Source organism: Lissotriton vulgaris, chromosome 6, assembly GCF_964263255.1.
Source record: "Lissotriton vulgaris chromosome 6, aLisVul1.2, whole genome shotgun sequence".
NCBI lineage: Eukaryota > Metazoa > Chordata > Amphibia > Caudata > Salamandridae > Lissotriton > Lissotriton vulgaris.
Window position 1 is genome coordinate 1008053798 of NC_141694.1, and position 22626 is coordinate 1008076423.

General features: G+C 50.7%; 1 protein-coding gene across 2 annotated transcripts in view; it reads left to right on the forward strand.

Moving 5' to 3' along the window:
- ABCB10 (ATP binding cassette subfamily B member 10) overlaps window positions 1-22626 on the forward strand; it is a 1632094-nt gene that overhangs the window by 439568 nt on the left and 1169900 nt on the right. For both annotated transcript variants that reach the window (XM_086927071.1, XM_086927070.1), the window contains exon 5: window positions 1067-1213. In XM_086927071.1, coding sequence (XP_086783197.1) covers window positions 1067-1213 — 147 coding nt within the window. The remainder of the gene's footprint in view (window positions 1-1066; window positions 1214-22626) is intronic.

Genomic DNA, 22626 nt, shown 5'->3' on the forward strand with positions numbered 1-22626 from the left:
CCCTCACCATTCTGTCCCTACTTTCACCAGTGGATCTCCATTTCTCACCCAGTCACTTATTTCATCACCAACTTTCAGTCTCATTGTGACACTCCCCACCAACACTTCACTGGGCCCTTCCTTCACCTCACCAGAGTCACTGCTTCATACCCGACTCCTCCTTTCGCTTCAGCCTGTCATCTCCTAATGGTAACCCATCCCCTTGTCCTCCTGCCCCTCCGCTCTCCTCGTTACCCTGTACCTCCCTTTATCAGAGGCTGGCTCTTTTTTTATTTTTCATTAGCTCGTTCTCCAGTGCCACAGAGTCGTAACAAAACTATGCAAATCATATTAATCCACTGCAAATAAAGTAAAAAACATAATTTTTATTGCCAATAGCTCCAACTTGAACAAATGCGAGACCTATTGCATTGTATGTGCTTGTTATACAGGGATTCCTGGCTTCTGTGCATTATATCTGTGTAGTAGTCTGTAATATCCTACACACGGGCAGATATTTTCAGTGTTCCAGCATTCATGAGGAGGTATCTCTGTACAGGCAGACTAAAAGTGTGAACTAAAATCCCACAGTGTTATGTTAGTAATGTATTTAATCACAATCTTTTCAAATACGATAATAGGTGCCGGTCACCAAACAAACCACTTGAAAGAATGTGAAATGTGCCTTGTTTTTTATCTGCTAATGGACAAGCCGGAGTACGTGTTTTAGTGTGCAATCCAATTTTAGCTTCCTGGAAAGTAGCTCTGCGTTAAAAGAAAAACATAACACTGACCTTTGATAAACATGTTTGATATTTCTTTTTAAAGAAAAGGATTTTACAATTGAATTTAGATTCATGGTTGAAAAACCATGCCGGGCAAGTTGAATTTCCTTTCTTATGCTTACCTTAAGCTCTTTGAAAGACAGGGCATCCGGTCTGTAGTGTAACTGGTAGTGGATGTTATCTCCAGCACCGAAAGTAGTGGATAGGAGCTCCTGTGGACTTCTGGCTATATATACTATGTTGTCACATAGAACATATTATATGTGAAGAAACTCAATTTTATATTTTGGCTTGAATTCTAGTTGGCTGAGGAACGCATTGGAAACATTCGAACAGTTCGAACCTTTTGTAAAGAAATGATGGAGATTGAGAAATATTCAAGTAAAGTTGAACATGTATTACAGTTGATGAAAAAAGAGGCAGTAGCTCGGTCTGGCTTCTTTGGAGCAGTAAGTATTTATGAATTGTTTTTCTTTTCCCTACTGTTAATTTGTTACTTTGACTGGAACCCCTTACCTAGAATTGCTAAAATAAGAATGTTACATAGACGTAGATGGACTCCTAGAGCTCTGCAGTGAATAGACAGCTTCTCCATGGTCATGGATTTTTTACAGCCATATTTTCGTAATCATTTTCAGATAATCATAGGGTAACGTTATTCAGAAAATAAGTCATTATTTAGACTGCAACCTTTGACTAGCACAGTAGTCATACAAACAACAACTCGGCTATCTGCCGTTTTTAGATTGGTAAATTAACAAGCACTGGCAAAGCCAATAGGTCTTGCCTATGTTAGAGTTATTGCTTTCCATGTTGTTTTTTTTTGGCGTGGGGTGGAGTGTCACGGTGTAGAGTGGATTGGTGTAGAGTGGCAAGGAGTAGAGTGGCGTATAGTCGAATGGAAAGGGGTAGCGTGGCGTTGAGCTGTGTGCTGTAGAGTGGAATGGAGTACGGGAGAGTGCAATGGATGGAGTGGAATTGCTTAAACTATAGGGGCGTGGAGTCGTATAGAGTGGAGCAAGGTAGATGGGCGTACAGTTGTGAGCGTAAGTAATTAAAGGATCAATCAAGATGGCAGATAGACTGAAAGCAAGATAAATAAGCAGTAAAACATTAAAAACTTTGAAATTGCTGGAAAGATGTGCAAATCTAGGCAGTGAATACACAAAAAGAAGCTGCTCTCGAGTAAAAAGTGACCAGAACTGAATGTGGCAAAAACTACTTTGTGGACTCTGGCATCTAACAAAAGATGAACGACTGTACTCTCACATCACCAGGTGTCATGCTTCATCATCGGCAGGCCTCGCTTTCTTAAAACTAGGTTTGATAGAGAGCGTGCCTTCACCTGGAGACAGGGAGGCACTTCTAAAGCTAAGTGGTGGCCCGTGAAATGTGACTTAAGGTCTAAAAATCAGTATAATTGCCAAATTAACATTTATTCAGAAAGGCAATTCTATTGTATTGTAATTGCATTTATATAGCGCTTACTACCACTGATGAGGCGTCAATGCTTTTTTTCGGTGAGTAGCACGCTACTCTGGAACCAATAAATGATTAGTGTTGAATTAGGATAGTGAAATATGAAAGTAATTTGAGCGGTAGATCGGTTAGTCAGTTGTTTGGATTCGAAAGGATAGCGGAGGGATAGAAGAGGGAAAAAGGTTTGCATTATATAGCGTTTACTACCCCTGATGTGGTGTTGAAGCGCTTTTTTTTCTGCGAGCAGCACACTACTCCAGAACCCATATGCTTAAAGGAGGGGAATTATTACTCCATCACCGTAGTTGCTAACTTTGTCGACCTGTTTCTGCCTATATGGTCCAAAGGATCCGCTGCATTCATCAGGTCAAAATAATTTATTTGGCTCCTTTCTTACCAAATTTATTCAGTATGAAGTTACCACTAGGTAGGCTGACCTGTGTCACTCTACCAACAGAAGATTTTCAAAAAACCTGCAAACATAAGGGAAAAGAGAAAATTGCCATCAATACATTCGGTCATTTTAGAAGTAAAATTGCCATAAATGCACAAATTAATACATATAGCGGTTATATGAGTACAACACGTGTCACTGCAATCGTGAATACACATAATCTCATTGCAGAACACATGTAAGATAAACTCACAACCTTACCCTATGTTGGTTTCCTATACGCCCCATGGGAGGAGAGTGGCGGAGAGACCCCTGTAGTCAAACTGTGGAAGAAGGGAAATAGAAGCATAAGGTGGGTAAGCCTCCATCCGACATCCATTTCTTACTCAGGAGGATGAAGGGCGTCTCGTTATTACACATTCATACTCTCATTCACTCTCTTATTACATCAAGGTGCGCCTCTCTCCGTGATCCTGGATGTGCCTGCTCATCATTCCCGGAGTCGAATGAACCCGTGAACTGTTGAGCCTTAAATAGTTCCCTTAATCGTTAACACTCGGGGAATGTAATCCACGTGTCCTCGTAATTAGGACGACATCCGGTGTCTACAAGTGCCCCTGTAAATTATTTGAAGCATGCCTGACCCCAGCGTCCGCAAATTGAAAGAGGCGAGATTGTTGGATTCAAAGAATTAGCATCTGTGGTTCCACAGTTGTATTTAATAAAGCTAAGTGCCCCTATTAGCAGCTTGACATCGATGGTTCTCGGTGTCACAGGGAAGCCGCCTGACTGCCTGGGCAGCGCGTCTTCATGCCGCGTAAGGCTGTTCAGCCCCTGTTTGCCTTTATGTACCGTCCCTCTCTTGCATTTAAGACCGCAAATGCAGGGTGGTTTAAAAATTGAAAGGAACAGAAATACTTTGTATGGGTCAAGCAATGGTGTGCAATCAGTGCTCAAACTCGCAGGTGCTCCCCAAATAGACTCTACATGGGTGCCATCGAATCACACATTTAAGCAAATAATTCAAAAGCCTGAGGGTAGGATTTTATGTGCAGGACGTTGTGAACTTTCGCATATCATGGTAATCTGTGATGTGATAACAGATACGTAGTATTTGCTTAGTGAAGGTGTGAAAGTGTATGGGAAGAATGAGGTGAAAAGGTCAAAGGACCTGTAGTGTTCATGCTCCTTCAAGATTATTAATTATTTTTAAAGTTGCTATTAATGGTTTGAGTAAAGGATGGAAAGGGCGTGACTATTTTTAGGTCGAGCGACCTATCTCAATGCGCGTGCGCATTGAGCGGGAGCTCGATATAAAGTGGCTTAAACAGAGGTTTAACTAGCTGGCGATTTGGTGCTGGGCCCGTGAAATGCTCGTGCACAGCATCAAATCGCCAGCCATCTGCCAACTGTTCCCCAGCAGCTCCGCCCCACAAGCTTCCCCGAGCGTGCGCTCTGGCTCAGCCGAGCCGCACTCCTCCCACACCTCTCACACACAAGTGAAGCTTCACTTCAAAGCATGCACGTTATCATCCACTCGCATTTCTCCTTCCTTCCAGCGCTGGCTTGTATTTGAGTTAGGATATTGTTTCGTTGCATCACTTCAAAACATGCACGTTATCATCCACTTGCATTTCTCCTTCCTTCCAGCGCTGGCTTGTATTTGAGTTAGGATATTGTTTCGTTTGAGGCGGTCTTTTGCCCGATTAAACACCTGGATATATTGGAAGCTTTAATCATTTCACTGTAACATTTCTGATTTATTTTGAGGCGCGACTGTTGGATGTTCACTTTGTGCTCAATAAAGTTGCATTGACTAACAACTCCCTTGGAAACTTGAGAGCATGCACAAGTGAAGCTTCACTTAAAGCATGCACGTTTTCATACACTCGCATTTCTCCTTCCTTCCAGCGCTGGCTTGTATTTGAGTTAGGATATTGTTTCGTTTGAGGCGGTCTTTTGCCCAATTAAACACCTGGATATATTGGAAGCTTTAATCATTTCACTGTAACATTTCTGATTTATTTAGAGGCGCGACTGTTGGATGTTCACTTTGTGCTCAATAAAGTTGCATTGACTAACAACTCCCTTGGAAACTTGAGAGTATGCATGGAGATTTGAGTACGTTGCACGTTTTAAGTGTTAGGTCGGAGCATGCACGAAAGACAGAGGACGTAGCCAACGTCGCGTTCTGGATTTAAACTTAGAAGGTTCCGGACGAGTTGCACGGAGGAAGCAGGGTGATTTGTTTGTTGCCACTTCACATTGAGGAACGGTAAGCTGATAACTTTAGGCAGCTGCTTTGCTTGATACAAGGACTCACAGTATATCCTTTCTCATAGATTCTTAATTCGAATTTGGCTCTTGACACGGACCAACGCACAGGTCATTTGCACGGTCAGCTGGTAAGCAGGTATTTGTGGAACAGGCACTATTGTGACACTTTGATATTGTTGGGTGCAGTGTTTTATATTCAGTTTCTTGCCCACAGATTTCTCTTGTTTTCACCAAACCGGTTCTCATTATCAATGGAAGCAGCAATTATTAAGGTACGGTTGGTTAATTGCACTCGGCATAAGAGCGTTTGAGACATAGTGTTTTGTACTCACTGAAACTATTATGATTTGTACACGACTTCCATTAATGTGGAATTTACATCGTTTGATTACACATTTTGCTCAACACAGTGGAAGGTAGATACTCACTTTGAGTTTTGATGATTACATGCACATTTACGCATCTTAAATAACCGGGTTCTTCACGCAGTTGAGAGCTTCTTACACAAACCAGTTACAGGGAGGTTCCCATCACATGGGTTTGCGTGGACACGGAGACTTTTGTTGTACTTTTGTCATTTACCACAGAGGGCTTAGTGCGCCTTTGGTTAGCATACTTAACTCTCCTCCCCTCGCGACGCTCTTCCCGCAAACCATCTGTTCCCCAGCCGCCTGCCTGCCTGCCTGCCTGCCTTGCATTACTACATCAAAGGCAGCCCAGACGACCTCCCACAAGCTTCTCAGCGTGCGCTCTGACTCAGGCCTGCACATCTCCTCCCCTAATTATTCACTGCATGGCCTGCTACAGAGCGCACGCTGGGAGAAGCTTGTGGTAGGAAGGCTGCAGCCGTGTATATCCTTTTCCTCTCCTTGCCCCTTTCTCATTATGTCTGACTTGTTAAATGATTGTCCTATATTCATAGCATTATTCCCAACACTCGGGATTTTGTCACTGTAAACAAGATTTGGACATTATAGTTAATACAACTCAAATACCTTTAAAACAAACATGAACTGTGCTCTGCTTAGCTTGTTAGTCTCTTGAGGCCAGTTTAAAATGAGTTTGTCAGTGCAAAGAAACCACGCTGCTGGCAAACGTTCCCTTCACAAACGGACTTTTGATGACTTCTGTGTAGAATGTTCAAAATAAATGTTGCGCCTTTACACCTCCATCCCACTAGTCTTATTCCTCCTAAAAGCACTTAATTAAAAAAAAAAATGCAAATGTGTCTAGCTTCACCTTTCTTAATAACTCGACTGACAACATAACTCCAGTATGCAAACAACCTATTGATCTATTGCAGCATAAGGATTCATTTATTAATTAGTGTTCTTCTGATACTGGCCATGACGTGTTAGTAACGTGAATACCATCAGTTGTAGTGATACTCATGAAGATAAATATTTCAATGTTCCTATTATTTCAACACGCGCTGTTAATTTTAGCATATTTCCTAGCGGTTTCTGATCTTAGTGGGCTTTAAGTGTGTATTTCCACTGTCCTACATTATTTATAAGTGGTTAGAGGTCTACATTTGCAATGCCAATAGTCTCTCTCCCTTGCTCCCTCTAGCTCCCTCTCTCTCTGTCTTGCTTGCTCTAGCTCCCTCTAGTTCCTTCTCTCTCTATCTTACTCCCTCTAGCTCCACCACCACCACATCCACCACCACCACCGCATCCACCACCACCGCATCCACCACCACCGCATCCACCACCGCATCCACCACCACATCCACCACCACATCCACCACCACATCCACCACCACATCCACCACCACATCCACCACCACATCCACCACCACATACACCACCACATACACCACCACATACACCACCACATACACCACCACATACACCACCACATACACCAACACTTTAACCACACCCACCACCACCACATCAACCACACCCACCACCACCACCACCACATCCACCACCCCATCCACCACCACTGCATCCACCATCACCACCGCATCCACCACCACCACATCCACCACATCCACCATCACCTGCACATCCACCGCCACATCCACCACCACATCCACCGCATCCACCACCACCGCATCCACCACCACCGCATCCACCACCACCGCATCCACCACCACCACATCCACCACCACCACATCCACCACCACCACATCCACCAACACTTTAACCACACCCACCACCACCACATCCACCACACCCACCACCACTACATCCACCACCCCATCCACCACCACCACCCCATCCACCACCACTGCATCCACAATCACCACCGCATTCACCACCACCACATCCACCACATCCACCATCACCTGCATCCACCATGACATCCACCTCCACATCCACATACACCGCATCCACCACCACACCCACCACATCCACATCCACCGCATCCACCACATCCACCACCACCACCACATCCACCACCACATCCACCACCACAACACCACATCCACCACCACATCCAACACTTCCACCACCACCGCATCCACCACCACATCCACACCCACCACCACATCCAACACATCCACCACCACTTCCACCACCACCACCGCATCCACCACCGCATCCACCAAAACCACATCCACCACCACCACCACATCCACCACCGCATACACCACCACCACATACACCACCACCACCACATACACCACCACCACATACACCACCACCACCACATACACCACCACCACATACACCACTACCACATACACCACCACATCCACCACCACTTTCACCACACCCACCACCCCATCCACCACTACATCCACCACCCCATCCACCACCTCCACTGCATCCACCAACACCCCATCCACCACCACCACTGCATCAACCACCACCACCGCATCCACCACCACCACATCCACTGCATCCACCACCACCACATACACCACCACATCCACCACCACCACCACATCCACCACCACTTTCACCACATCTACCACGTCCACCACCACTTCCACCACCACTACATCCACCACCGCATCCAACACCACATCCACCACCATCACCGCATGCATCACCACCACATCCACCACCACATCCACCAACACTTTAACCACACCCACCACCACTACATCCACCACCCCATCCACCACCACCACCACTGCATCCACCACCACTGCATCCACCACCACCGCATCCACCACCCCATCCACCATCCCCACCACATCCACCACCACATCCACATCCACCACCACATCCACCATCACCACCACATCCACCACCACATCCAGCATCACCTCCACATCCACCATGACATCCACCGCCACATTCACCGCATCCACCACCACATCCACCACCACCACATCCACCACCACTTCCACCACCACTTCCACCACCACCGCATCCACCACCACCACATCCACCACCACATCCACCAACACCACATCCACCACCACACCCACCACCACCGCATCCACCACCACATCCAACACATTCACCACCACCACCACATCCACCACCGCATCCACCACCACATCCACCACCACCACCGCATCCACCACCACCGCATCCACCACCACATCCACCACCACCACCGCATCCACCACCACCGCATCCACCACCACCGCATCCACCACCACCGCATCCACCACCACCGCATCCACCACCACCACATCCACCACCACCACATCCACCACCACCACCGCATCCACCACCACCGCATCCACCACCACCGCATCCACCACCACCGCATCCCCCAGATCCACCACCACCACATCTATATGTGTGTGTGTATGTGTGGCTGTGTGTGTGTGTAGGTGCAAATGCAATGTTCTTGGATTTTCGTCACAATAAAATACACTGAACATAATCTTCACAAAAGTTATTTACAAACGTTTAAGGTATTGCCATTATAAATTACAATAACTTTTATTTAAGTATTAATTATTTACAAAATTAAAAGCCATTGTTATTTGTAATATCAATACATCTAAGTCACGTAAATACAACACACATTGCATTACAAATGCTATAGGTGTCACATTTGCGAAAGTTAAAACTATTGACATTGTAACTGACAAAGCTATTAATTTTGCTATTTTCAAAACCAACACATAAATAAAAAAAGTGTCATTTACAATACCAATCGCTCAAACTTTCCTAATGCGAGACCTATTGCATTTCCAATGCTTGTTTAATAGAGTGATGCCCACACTGGACGCAGACAGGTAGGATATTGGCTGTGCGCCAAGGTCTACAGCAGAATTATTCTCATTGAGGTTGTATTAATTTCAAATCTGGAGCCATGGTATCTCATCATTCAGTCCTGTGTCCCATGTACGTAGGCAATAGACCCACCGTTGCTCTCTTGTGTGGAGGATCCTCTGGATATCAATGCCTGTAGTTTTTATGACCTCAAGAACTACCCATTTCAGATCTGTGTCCTTGTGATTGTGTTCCAAGCAATGCATTGTCAACTTTGTATTCCCCATGCTCGGAGCAAAAGTGCTTCCCATGGAAGTGCCTCTGGTCTTGGCATTTGAACAGGCCGTACTGAAGGAAATCGAAACAATCGACTCCGAGAACATCAAAGGCTTTAAGAATTTGAAGTAAGGTGAGAGGAAGGCATTCATGGACCTGAAAGAGAATACTACACTTGTCATCAAACCAGCTGACAAAGGCAGCGCAATCGTTATCATGGATAAAAACATGCATCACGAAGAATGCATCAGATTGCTATCGGATGAAAACCTCTATGAAATCCACCGGATTGACCCTGCTCCAAGACTTGTGAACAGAATCAGAACCTTGGTGGATGAGGGCCTGATGAATGATTGGATATCCAAACATGAGGTGAGGTTCTGGTGGGTGATAATCCCTGCACCCCCAGATTCTATAATCACCCCAAAATCCACAAAAACAGAATGCCCCCACCAAGAAGACCTATAGTGTAAGAATAGGTTCAATTCTTGAACCTCTTTCACAATTCTGCGATTGTTTTTTGAGACCTATCGTCCAGTCGTCTACATCTTACCTAAGAGACACAAAAGATGTCCTTTGCCTACTTAGAGACCTCGAGATCAACCCAGCTGAAGATCTTTTCATTACCATGGACATCGAGGCATTATACACCAGCATACCTCAGAGACGCACATTGAGCGTGGTAGAACACATTCTCCTGGAAAGAGACTGGAAGTTCATGACACCGAGACATTTCATCATGGGGTGCGCAGAATTGGCTCTCATTGAAAACTTCTTCAGATATGAAGACACAATATACCATCAGATTAGAGATACTTCCATGGGAAGCACCTTTGCTCCGAGCATGGCGTGCCTCTATGTACACCAATTTGAAGTGAACCACATCTTCCATCAAGACAACCCATTTGCAGCACAATTGAAAGTATGGCAGTGATATATAGACGACGTCATTGTCGTTTAGCGCGGTTACTAAGAAGAAGCAGAGACTTTGTAGAGATGGATCAATACCAGAGATGAACATCAAAAATTCACACATGCAGTCGGCCAGGATGAAGCCGTCTTTCTAGACCTAGCTATAAGCAAGACAGCGGAAGGGATCAAGACTTAAGTTCACAACGAGAGCACAGACAAAAACAGCTTACTGCTTTTTGAAAGCTTCCCCCAACCCTCCCCACTATTTGCTTTTATGGTTTAAATCTTTCATTGAATTTCCATTAAAGACAAAACAACCAGATCTCACAGTGTCAAGCATGATTAGTGTGATAAGCTTCAATACAATACGTTTAAACATATTCAGTGTTCGGTGAAGCCAGTCGGTGTTGTAGGTCACACAGAACTCCCAAAAACAAAACACCCAAATCCTCCCCCCTCCCTGCCCCCTAAGTCCACAAAGCAAAAGAATACCTGTGATAAAAAAGGGAGGATCAGTGAGCGATATCTGCATCAGCGCGTGTCTTCTGATCAGGGATTGGGGTATCCGCCAATCGAAGAAGACGTAGATACCGGGGGCAACTCAGTTCACGGAATTCCCTGGTGAGGAGCGTCAGGAATGGACTCCACAACTCCGGGAATTCATCTCCCCGACCTGCCTGTACCAGGGATAGCTTCTCCACTCCAAGCACCATCCATAACCTTTGCAGCCAGCCTGTGTGTGGGGGGGCTTGTGGTGTTCTCCAATGTGCTAAAATGTTTTGCCCCTAATGCAATAGCAATCAGGCGGCCCCTCCGTGACTTCAGGGGATACATCAATGCATTAGGCAACCCCAACAAAATATACGCAGGGAATCTGGGAAGTTGAGTGTCTAAGTGTGAGTCTACGCCATCCAGTATTGTGCCCCAATACCACTGTATGCGGTCGCAACTCCAGAGCAAATGCTCCAGCATACCCAACTCCCCGCACCTTCTCCAGCAGCGGTCACTGATGTGGGAATCAAACCTATGCAAGCGCTCAGGTGTGTGGTACCAGTAGGTGGCTACTTTAGTAAGAGTTTCAGTCAGTCCAGTGTGGTATGCAGAATGCCGTGCTCTATAATAAACACTGCCCCACTCTTTGTGTGTGAGGGCCCTTCCCAGCTCTCGCTCCCACCGGCATCTGCCAGCGTTGTAAGTGTGAGTACCGATGATGAGGCGGTGTTAATACAGGTCTGAGATCCGTTTCTTCTCTGAGGTGCGGGTGACCAGCCACTTTTCGTAGGGAGTTAGATGTCATTGTGTTCCAGGGAGGACCTCTGGGTGGAGTGCCCAGTGACGTACCTGTACATATGATAGTCGGCTATCCTTAGGGATGCCATATTCCTCCCTCATCTGTGGGAAGGAGAGGATGCCGTCTAAATTGAAAAGATGTCCCAGGGCCCTGCAAGGGGTTCACCGCCAGGCCGCAAAAGCCCTAGGATCCATCCCCGGGGTAAAGTCTGGATTGGCAAATAGCGTTGTCAGAGGGGAGGGGAACGATGTCAGCTCGTGCTTAGTGGCAACCCGATCCCACACCTCCATAACCGTGCTTGTGATCTGGGACGCGTAGAGGTTAGGCAGCCGATGGCGCTTGGGGAGAAAAGGGATCCCCTGAAGGGGCATGCCCGCTACTGCCTGGTCTTGGAAGAGCCAAGTCTTCCCGGATTCTAGTTGATACCACTCCACTAGGCTACGGAGTTGCGTTGCGTTAAAATAAAGTTGAAGATCTGGAACTCCTACACCTCTCCGATCAGGCGGGAGAATCGCGATGTCCTGCTTAAAGCGCGGGCGACGACCTTGCCAAATGAAGCGTGCCAGGTCCGACTGTGTTTGCTGGATCCCACCTTTGGGTGGCCGCAGAGGAAGTGTCTGGAATAGATAGAGTATCTGTGGCAAAAGAGTCGTTTTCGTGGCGGCTATCCTCCCCAACCATGAGAGTGAGTGGCGGCTCCAGCGCCTGAGTTCTTCGCGGAGCTGCGTGCGAAATCCGGTGTAGTTCGCCTCAATAGTAGCTGGGATAGTGGGGCCTAGAAAAACTCCTAGATAGGGGACCGAGGTATGGGACCATTGCACATCATGTTCCTCTTGAACCACTACCAGCGTCTCCGGCGTTAGGGAAATATTAAGAGCAATCGATTTGTCCTTATTGACCTTAAACCCGGAAGCGAGTGCAAAGTCATGGAGTTCGATGAAGAGCGTGCGTAGTAATTGGACCGGTTCGGTGAGAGAAAGTAATACATCGTCTGCGTAGAGGCTGATTTTGTGAATATCGCTCCCAAACGAGATGCCCTTAATAAGGGCGTGCTGCCGGACCCGTTGCGCCAGTGGTTCCATATAGAGGGCAAATAAAATAGGGGAGAGGGGGCATCCCTGTCGGGTCCCCCTGCCAATGGGGAAGCAAGAGGAGGTGTGGCCATTGAAGCGTACAGAAGCCATAGGTTGTTTGTAGCAATTTGAGATACGAGTACAGAGGATATCCCCAGGCCAAAGTGGCGCAGCACTAGTTCCAGGTAGGGCCAATGCACCCTGACGAAAGCCTTCTCGGCATCGATGGTGAGGAGCATGCAGTCAGGCCTCGTGCCTGCTTCAATGAGTTGTAGGACCCTTCTAGTGTTGTCGCTAGTTTTCCGTTGCGGTATAAAGCCCGCCTGGTCCGGCTCCACCAATTGTTGCATATAGGGTGCAAGCCAACCATGAGAGTGAGTGTCGGCTCCAGCGCCTGAGTTCTTCGCGGAGCTGCGTGCGAAGTCTGGTGTAGTTCGCCTCAATAGTAGCTGGGATAGTGGGGCCTAGAAAAACTCCTAGATAGGGGACCGAGGTATGAGACCATTGCACATCATGTTCCTCTTGAACCACTACCAGTGTCTCCGGCGTTAGGGAAATATTAAGAGCAATCGATTTGTCCTTATTTACCTTAAACCTGGAAGCGAGTGCAAAGTCATGGAGTTCGATGAAGAGCTTGCGTAGAAATTGGACCGGTTCGGTGAGAGAAAGTAATACATCGTCTGCGTAGAGGCTGATTTTGTGAATATCGCTCCCAAACGAGATGCCCTTAATAAGGGCGTGCTGCCAGACCCGTTCGCCAGTGGTACCATATAGAGGGCAAATAAAATAGGGGAGAGGGAGCATCCCTGTCGGGTCCCCCTGCCAATGGGGAAGCAAGAGGAGGTGTGGCCATTGAAGCGTACAGAAGCCATAGGTTGTTTGTAGCAATTTGAGATACGAGTACAGAGGATATCCCCCAGGCCAAAGTGGTGCAGCACTAGTTCCAGGTAGGGCCAATGCACCCTGTCGAAAGCCTTCTCGGCATCGATGGTGAGGAGCATGCAGTCAGGCCTCGTGCCTGCTTCAATGAGGTGTAGGACCCTTCTAGTGTTTTCGCTAATTTGCCGTTGCGGTATAAAGCCCGCCTGGTCCGGCTCCACCAATTGTTGCATATAGGGTGCAAGCCGGCTCGCCAGTATTCTGGTGTACAGTTTAAAATCAATGTTTAACAGCTAAATCGGCCTGTAGGAACCACAGCGGGCTTTGTCCTTGCCGGGTTTCGGTATGACCGAAATTGTGGCTTCTAAAAGGTCCTCGGGGATTGCGCCTGGCTGGAAGAAGGAGTTAAAAAGCTCTCGCAAGAGAGGGGCTACCTGGTGGCGGAACGTTTTGTAGAAGGATGCAGGGTACCCCTCTGGGCCGGGGGATTTCCCAAGCTTCAGGCGTGAGATAGCCGACACCACTTCCTCCAGGCCTATCGGTCGGTCCAGGAACTCTGCCTGTGCTTGGCTCAGGGATGGGAGATGTGCCCCAAGGAGGTACGAACTTACCCGCCTGCGAGTCGAGGGTGTCGCTGGTGTAGAGGGATTCATAGAACGACCGGAAGGCCTCCGCTATCGCTACGTCTTCCGCGACTACCCTGCCCCGTTCCATCCGTATGGTCTGCACCCCCTTCTTCTGGTGTTGTTCACACATCTTATTTGCTAGTAGCTGTCCGCACCGGTCTCCCCCTGTGTAGTAGGCGTGCTGAAGACGGAGGGCCGCGTAGTCCGCTGCATCCTGATCTAACGCGGCCTGCATCTTCCGCTCGGCGCACAATTGACGCCAGGCCCGCGCTGCTCCCGTGCGCTGGTGCATTTGCTCCAGCTCCACCACCCGTTGGGCTATTGCGGCCCTTTTTTGCGCTCGCTCACGATTGTTGGCAGTGGCAATTGAGATATATTTGCGTCGCAGGACTGCCTTGAGGGCAGCCCATTGTGTAGCCCGCGTCGTGTCGGTATTGTTGTTGTGTGTTTAGAAGTTCGTAATGGCCGTTCTAATTCGGTCCACTATCGATGGGGTATTAAGAAGGTTTTCCCTGAGACGCCAGTGTCATTGACCGGGTGGTGCAGCCGGAAGGAGGAACGTGGCTACCACCGGGGAGCGGTCCGACAGTGAGACTGGCAAAATTTCCACTGCCCGCGCTCGTGGCACGAACTCAGAGGCGCAGAGGAAGTAGTCGAGTCTAGCGTAGGACTTGTGGGCCATGGAGTGATATGTGTATGCGGTGCTACGTGGGTGAGAGTGTCGCCACAGGTCCTCTAGCCCAGATCTCGAAGGTACGCGTGCCCTGCCTTGGAGAGTGCCCCCACTTGTCCCGACCTTTGGCAGGAACGGTCAGCTATGTTATGGAAAACGAGATTAAGGTCACCCCCAATTAGCAGATGTCGTTCAGAGTTGGACGTGGCAGCCGCTAACGCGGTCGGAAGAAACGTTTCCTGTCCCTAGTTAGGCACGTAAATCGAGCCCACCAGCAATGTTAGTCCCGCTATCAGGAAGCGATGCACCAAAAGTCGCCCTTTTATCTCTGCCTCCCGTTATAGGACTCTGCCTGTGAAAGATTTGGATGCTAGTATTGCCACCCCCGCTACCTTCTTGGAAGAGGATGAAAAGAGTTGTGTGGGAAAGGCACGTATTCGAAGTTGGTACTGATCTTTAGGCAGCAAATTAGTCTCTTGGAGGAGGCAAATGTCAGCTGAGGAGTGCTCCAGAAGGGAGAGGACTGCTTTACGCTTGATTGGGTTGTTGAGCCCTCTCACATTAAGAGAAAGGACTTTAAGGCCGTAGAGTGGCATGGTCTATCACAATGGAAGCCGCACCGCTGTGTAGCGTGTGGAAGACAAACCAAAAGGGGGGAAAACAAAAGTGGACAAAGGGAACCCCCACCCTCCCCACAACAACCCCCTCCCTCCCCCCAGAACCCCAACCTCCATACCTCCGGTCCCAGTCCAGCCCTCGGGAAGAGCGGGACTGTGGTGTGTTACCTGTGTGGACGTCCAGCCACGTCGCTCCCTACTGCCCCTCCCCACCCCGGACTCGCACAATGATAAATGCTATTGAGTTCTCCCCCCGGAGTTTCTTCAGTCTGAGGACGTAGTATATTTCGCCACTTCCTGGATGGCGTTGTCCATCTTTGCCCTAATGGTGTGAGCGTCCGGTTTCAAACTCGCCCCTGTCGACCGCTGTCTTCCAATTTGGTGCCAACCATCCCTGGATGGTCGTCCGGTTGGCTTTGAGGAGGTGTCCCCGTCCTCCTGGGCGTTGCCCAGCAGTGTGCAGGTTTCTTGGAAGGAACGTAGATGGTGCAGGGCCCTGTTCCACCTGAAAATCAAACGGAAAGGATGACCCCAGGCGTACGGGATCTCCTTCTCTCTCAAAAAGTCTGTTGCAAATTTGAAGGCCTTGCGTTTTTGGAGGGTGATCGTGAAAAAGGTCCTGAAACAGGGCCACCGGAAGGCCCCGAAACCGCAGGGGCTGCTGCAGTTGAGCTTCTCTGAGGCTACGCTCCTTAAGGGGGTAATCTGGTAGGACGGCCAAAATGTCTGGTGGTGGGGCCGATGCTCGTCTCGCCGGTCCCACTCTGTGCGCCCTATCTATCCTCATCTCGAATTTCGCCTGCTTTCCCAGAATCTCCCGGAATAGGGCCTGTAGATAGCCCACAATGTCCGACCCTTCCTCTTTAGGTGGCACCCCCCGGACCCGAATGTTGTTCCTCCAGGATCTATTTTCCAAGTCCTCGGCGTGGGCCTGCAGGTCTACTTGTTGGTCCTTCAGGCGTATTACGTCCTGCTGTAGCTGTTCTATTGCTTCATCTCGTGCGCAGCCTGCATCTTCAATGGCGGCAACCCTTTCGCCGAGCCCATCCACCTCTCTCCTGATCTCCCGCACTTCCCTGGCCACCTCCTGCTTCAGAGTGTGAAAGTCCTCGCGCAAGGAATTGAAGAGTGACTCTAGGAAGGATTTGGTGATGGGCACCTCACTGTCCTGAGAATCTTGCTGAGTCTTGGATGACCCTGGGGACAACAAACCTTTCTCTCCTTTAGACTGTCCTTTGCCTAACATTTCTGGGAGGGTGCGTTCTGCTTTCTTCCGCTGGCCCGCCATCTCGTGGCCTCGAGGGAGATTATGGCTGCCGACCTCTTGTTTGCCACCCAGAGGATCAGTCTTAGAGCCCCCAACAAGCCAACTTCGGGCGACTCGTGTGTGCGGGGGGTGCCCCGACGCGTGCCGGTTCTCCAAGTGGCTCCCGGTGTGCCCCCTCCGAGGCCGTCGCTTGTGCCGCTCCCGCACTGTGCTTCACCAGCGTCGCACCACCCGTCCAGTATCGGGCTGCCGCGCGGGGGCCCTTCTGTCCGCCCATGGCTTTGCTCCGGTGCTGTGGGGTCTCTTCACTGCTCCCAACTGCCTCGGGTGCCGTCTTGGCTTTCGCGGGGTCAGGGCGCGGGGCAATTTCGCATGGGCCGGCCTGGAAGCTCCTAGGTAGATGTCGCAACTCCGACCTCAGCTTCTTCTCGTTCCGGCAGCAGTGGAGATGAAGGCGACCACGCGGGCCATCCCCGCAGAGGGACTTGTTCGTCGCTGTGCCCGTCTCGGGCGTTGACTCATGGGGTCCCGGTGGAGCCCCCACTTCCTCCCCAGTGTCCCTCTCCGCTCCTCACCTCGCGTGGCGGTCTGGGCGTGATATTGCTCCTGGTCACGACCGGCGAATGTTCGGTCTCCACTCTTTGTTGGGGACTAGGCCCGCGTCGCCGCCTCTGGCCTCAAGCCCCCTCGCTCTGTCCTGCGGCTCTTTGCTTTCTAGCCCACCGCGGGAGGGGCGGACTGCCATTCCTCCCGGCTCTAACTCCCGCTGCCAAGCACTGTGGGCCCGCTTGCACCAGGCCGCGACCTCTGCCTCCATTTCGGAGCTCCCGGTTGTCGGCCGCATCTGTGTTGCCGAGTTGCCGCCCGCTGCCCCCAGGCAACAGCAAGGCCTTCGGGTCCGGCGCCGGGCGATGTGTGCGTCCGTGAAGGTCCCGGGTCGCTGTTTCAGGTGCCGAAGTCGCTGAGACCTCGCTCCGGGTATCGGCCTTGGTTAGAGCCCCGAAACCCAGCGTTGGTGCAGGGCCTCGCTCCGTGCCCGCGTCCGATGCTCTGCAAGTTTCCACTCCGACCCCCTAAATATTCAGGGGGGGTTCGCCAACAGCTCCCGTCCCTATTAGGATTCTGTAGAGGGGAGAAATGCTAATATTATGGTCCGGGCCGGTCGGGTGCAGAAGAGCTCTCGGGAAGTGCGACCTCTCACTCCGCCATCTTGGCCATGCCCTCCACTATTTGCTTTTAAACGTAACTGGTGTTACAGAAAACAAATGATGGACGGAATACTGACAATGCAAACATTCACTCCCAGTCAAAAGATCTGTGTTAAATCCATCATTCTTTTGCCCCCTACGCCACCCCAGTTTGGATCAGTCTTGACCCTGTGCTCCATGGGAATAGTCAAGACTGAACTGCCAGGCCAGGTCCTGCCTGGACCGGAAACCAGCATCCTTGGACTGGTGACCCTGTGCCACATGGGAACAGTCCAGACCAAACTGCCAGGCCAGGTCCTCCCTTGACCGGAAACGAGCTCTGGGCGTAACAGGAGCATTTGTGATTAACTTGTTCACGCTAAGGCACCATCTCCAAAGGACCTGAACCAAACCGCATATGGGGCAACCAAAGACCAGTTGGATACTATCCATGCAGAGGATGTGTGGCATGCCCATTTACCAGCACAACCAAAATAGTGGATATAAAAACAAAGAATCCATGGATATTAATAATGTTTATCAATTGTAACAGCGAGAATGTTATTTATTTGCTCACATGCCCCTGCAATCTTATGTATGTGGGCATGACAACCAGAAAAATCAAGGTCCACTTCAACGAACACAAGAGCACCATTAGATGCAAAAAAACAACTACAAAGTTGACAAGGATTTGCTTGGAACACAATCACAAGGACATAGATCTAAAATGGGTAGTTCTTGAGGTCATAAAAACAACAGGCCTTGATATCCAGAGGATTCTCCACATGAGATAGCAATGGTGGGTCTATCGCCTACGTACATGGGACACAGGACTGAATGATGAAATAACATGGCTCCAGATTGGAAATTAATACATAATAATAACAAACAATGTCTAGGGGTCGAAAAAAGAAAAACTGACACTCAACTATGAGAGCCATCCAAGGCACAACTAACTATTAATAAGAGTGGAATAAACCCAAAAAGTGTATATACGTGTAACTAGAATAAATGGGCAAATCTCAAGGGTATAGGAAAAATATTCCCATCAGTTACCATTCTGTACTACCCTTTTACATCATGTGGGTTCTGCTTACCCAGGAGAAACTGTCCACAGCCTACAGATGTTGTTGTGGCTGGAACGTAACCATTAAGTAGTATATAAAGTGATGGGAGGTGCAAGCAAATATGGTGTGAGTGGTAACTAAGTGCAAAGTGAATGGTAATAAAAAATATGAAGTATATCACCTGTCTCCCCCATCGTCCTTCTGCGCTGTCTGGGGAGGCCAGACAGAGCAGAAGGACGCTGGGAGACACCGACGGATATCGGACAAGTTTTCCCCAGTGAGGGTCAGCAGTTGGGTGATGTATACACTAAGGTGGCTGGGGCGAAACAGCCATGCCAGGGTGCGTCCAGGGCGCTCTCCCTTGACCTATTGCCCGGCTGTGGCATGTCCACCCATGTATGCTATCTCCCTGTCTGCCAGGTCCCGGAATTCAGACATGAGGACTGAGCATCGGAGTTGCGGAGGGCAGTCGGGTCTGGAATCCACACAGTCTATACTCTAGCTCAGGTTCGACCTGGGACAGTTGAGAGCATATGTAGCGTAGTATGCCGGCATGCTTGAAGATGCATATACAGCGGATATAAACCTTAAAGACCTTCCAGGGGGTGGCCCGGGTCGAGACCATGCCAACATTAAGAGTGAAATACTCAACAACTGAGTTCCGGACCTCAGTTCGGAAGACTGCTATGTAGCCCCTCACCAAGGAATCGCCCAGAGCGCTCCAAGCAGCCACAAGAGGGAATCTGTAACACTAAGCAAACAGGGCAGTGATCAGACCATGTACGAGGTAAATGCGGTGCATCTGTCGTCCACTTCATGACATTAGCAATGAGAAGCAAATAGTCAAGCCTCGTCCAACTGTTGTTGTGTGAAGAGTAGAATGTAAAGTCAGGATAGTGGGGTGTTGCGGGCCCCAAATGGTGTGGAGTATGCGGGTGTCAGTGATGTCCTGGAGTAACCCTTGTGCCTGTGGTTTACCAATTGGTTGGATCCTGCACCATTTTTCTGTCCCTGCCAAAAAGCATAATGTAAGAAAGGAGAAAAAGGTCGGCGTCGAGGAGTCGTTCTCATTCCCCGAAGCGGCGCAGGAGGAGTTCTGGCGCCAGAAGTCACGCTGAGTCTGGTGGAGGGCGCCGGAGGCGGCGATCACATACTGGAGGGGCTGGTTTGCAGTCCCCTCCTCCGAAGAAGTCACCGGGCTCGGTGTACTCTGTGGTATATACACCACCTCGGCCTAAGTCGCCTCCTCCCCCTATACCTAAGGAGGATCCTCCCGTCAACCCTCCTCTACCACCACTTCCTCCCTCAGGACAGCCACCACCACTGCTCCCGCCGCATGGGCCCGCCCCTCAGTCGGAGATACCTCCTGTGCCACCGCCAAGATCGGTGTCACTATCTCCTCTTCCTACACCACCTAAGGGGACTCCTAAACCAAGACTCCAGGATAGGCCACGGAAGACGCCTCCACGGAAACATGCGGAGCGCCCACGAACCGGGAGGTCGCGCTCTCGCTCCAGGAGGAGGGAGCGATCGCGCAACAGGTCGTCCACACGGTCGTGATGCCACCATAGGAGGCACAGATCTCGCTCTCACACAAGGTCCTCAGGGACCAGTGAATACTCTCCGTCATTGTCGGGATCGCCGGACACAAGGGTGTCGCCGGTTGATGACCTGGTGGCGTTTCATGTTGTCCTATTGAGAGGCGCTGCAAAATTGGGCATATCCTTCACGGTGCCCACGCCCAAGACATCGGTTATTTTCGAGACACTGCACCAGAAACACCTGTCTCGCCCACTACTACCTCTGGTGCCGGGCCTGGAGGAACCGGCCATGGACCTTTTTCTCACCCCGGCGGTGACTAAGGCGGCCCCCTCGAGATTACAGAAAAAATACCGGGCTCCCGATTCGGATCCGGCTTTTCTGAGGGTGGAACCTCCTCCGGATTCTGTGATTGTGACGGCGGCCCGCAAACAGCATGCCACCACCCCGTCATCCACAGTCCCCCCCCAGACAAAGAGTCTAGATGGATGGATTCAGCTGGAAGGAAAGTGTGTGGAACATCGGCGACCTCTAGTAGTTTGCGGAACACTTACCTCGCAAGAAGTGGGAAGATTTCCAGGAAGTGTTAAACGAAGGTATGCTGGTAGCGAATCAAATTATCAGCGCTGCAGCAGATTCATCCCTCTTGGCGGCACATGGCTTTTGCCATGGGATTAACCAGCGACGACATGCCTGGCTCCGCCTTACATCACTGAAACCAGACGCACAGCAAAGGGTTGCCAATCTTCCATTCTCTGGCAAAACCCTATTTGGGAAACATGTGGATGACGAAATGGCCCGCATGAAGGCGGAGGCCGAAACACTCACGGCTGTGGGTCTAGAGAAGCCCAAAGAAACAAAGAAATCGTACCGCCCTTTCCAACGGCGGTTCGGTGGACAGGGCAGAGGACGTGGCCAAGCATCTGAAAGAAACACGTTAGTATTAGATTCCTTACCTTAGAATATCCCCAGGCGTCAGTCTGGATCCGGAAACTTTTGCGTAGCAGTACCCCTGCGCGTCGGTAGGCGTCGTCTGCAGGCGTCCCCTGCGGCTCTGCGTCCGTCGCCGGCGTCGTGTGCCGTGATGACGTCGCTGGAGTATATAGACGTCGCCTCCGCGCGCTGACGTCAGTTCTTCTTTTTTCCGCGCCAGTAAGCGCAGATCCGAAGAGCAGTACTCCGGTCTTTTGACCAAGTTTGTTAACTTTCTATCTCTTTTTGGTGCCTGGTAGGATGCCCGGTTTCAAGAATTGTGACGGTTGTGACCGCACGATGTCGGTCACGGACCATCACCGACTCTGCCTCCGGTGCCTGGGCCCCGACCACGACGTGGACGCCTGCGTCGATTGCCGGGCTCTGACTAATAAGGCTAGACGGGAGCGGTCCCGCAAGCTACTCGAGCTCCGGGTGTCGGCCCCGCGTCAGGAGCGGTCCCGGTCCGGCCGGAGGTCCAGGGAGCGTTCGAGGGAGCGGTCGCGGAGCCGCGCCGGGCGCTCCGGAAGTCGTCACCATTCGTCGGGCTCTTCAGGTAAGAAACACAAGAAGTCGGGGCGTCGTCATCGTACCCCCGACTCCCCCTGACGCTCGCGTGACGCGGCCGGGGGTTCGGGTGACCCCAACCCCGCGGCTCCGCGAGAGTCGCCGGCGCGGCCTGCTCCATACCCTCCGGTCCCTGGGCAAGGTGCGACGCCTGAGGAGATTGAGGCGTTCCTCGTGGCCATGATGGCGCTCACTTCTCTGACGGGGCTTCCGGCGCCTTCGGGCCCAGTGCTACCGTCTGAGGGCCCTGGCGGCTCGGGTGTCCCTGACTCGACGCCATCGGGTGCTCCGGCCCCGGTGCCGCCGACGTCTCCGACCCCGGTGCCGCAAGGGCCTTCGGGGTCGACGCCGACTGGCCTGCCGGCCTCTTCGGCGCCGATTCCATCGGGGTTACCCCCGACGCCGTCCCCGCGCGGCGCCGGTTCCCCTGTGCCGGCTCCGGCCGGCGCCGGGGCTCCGGCTCCGGGCGGCGTCGTCCCCATACCCTCCCCGAATCCGGACGCGGAGTCGGACCGGCGTCGCTCGACGCCGGGCTCGACGCCGATGGGGCCTGTGAACCCCGAGGAGCCGGTCTACATTGTTGACTCAGAGTATGGAGATGATGTAGAGTACGGAGAAGGTTGGGAGGGGTCT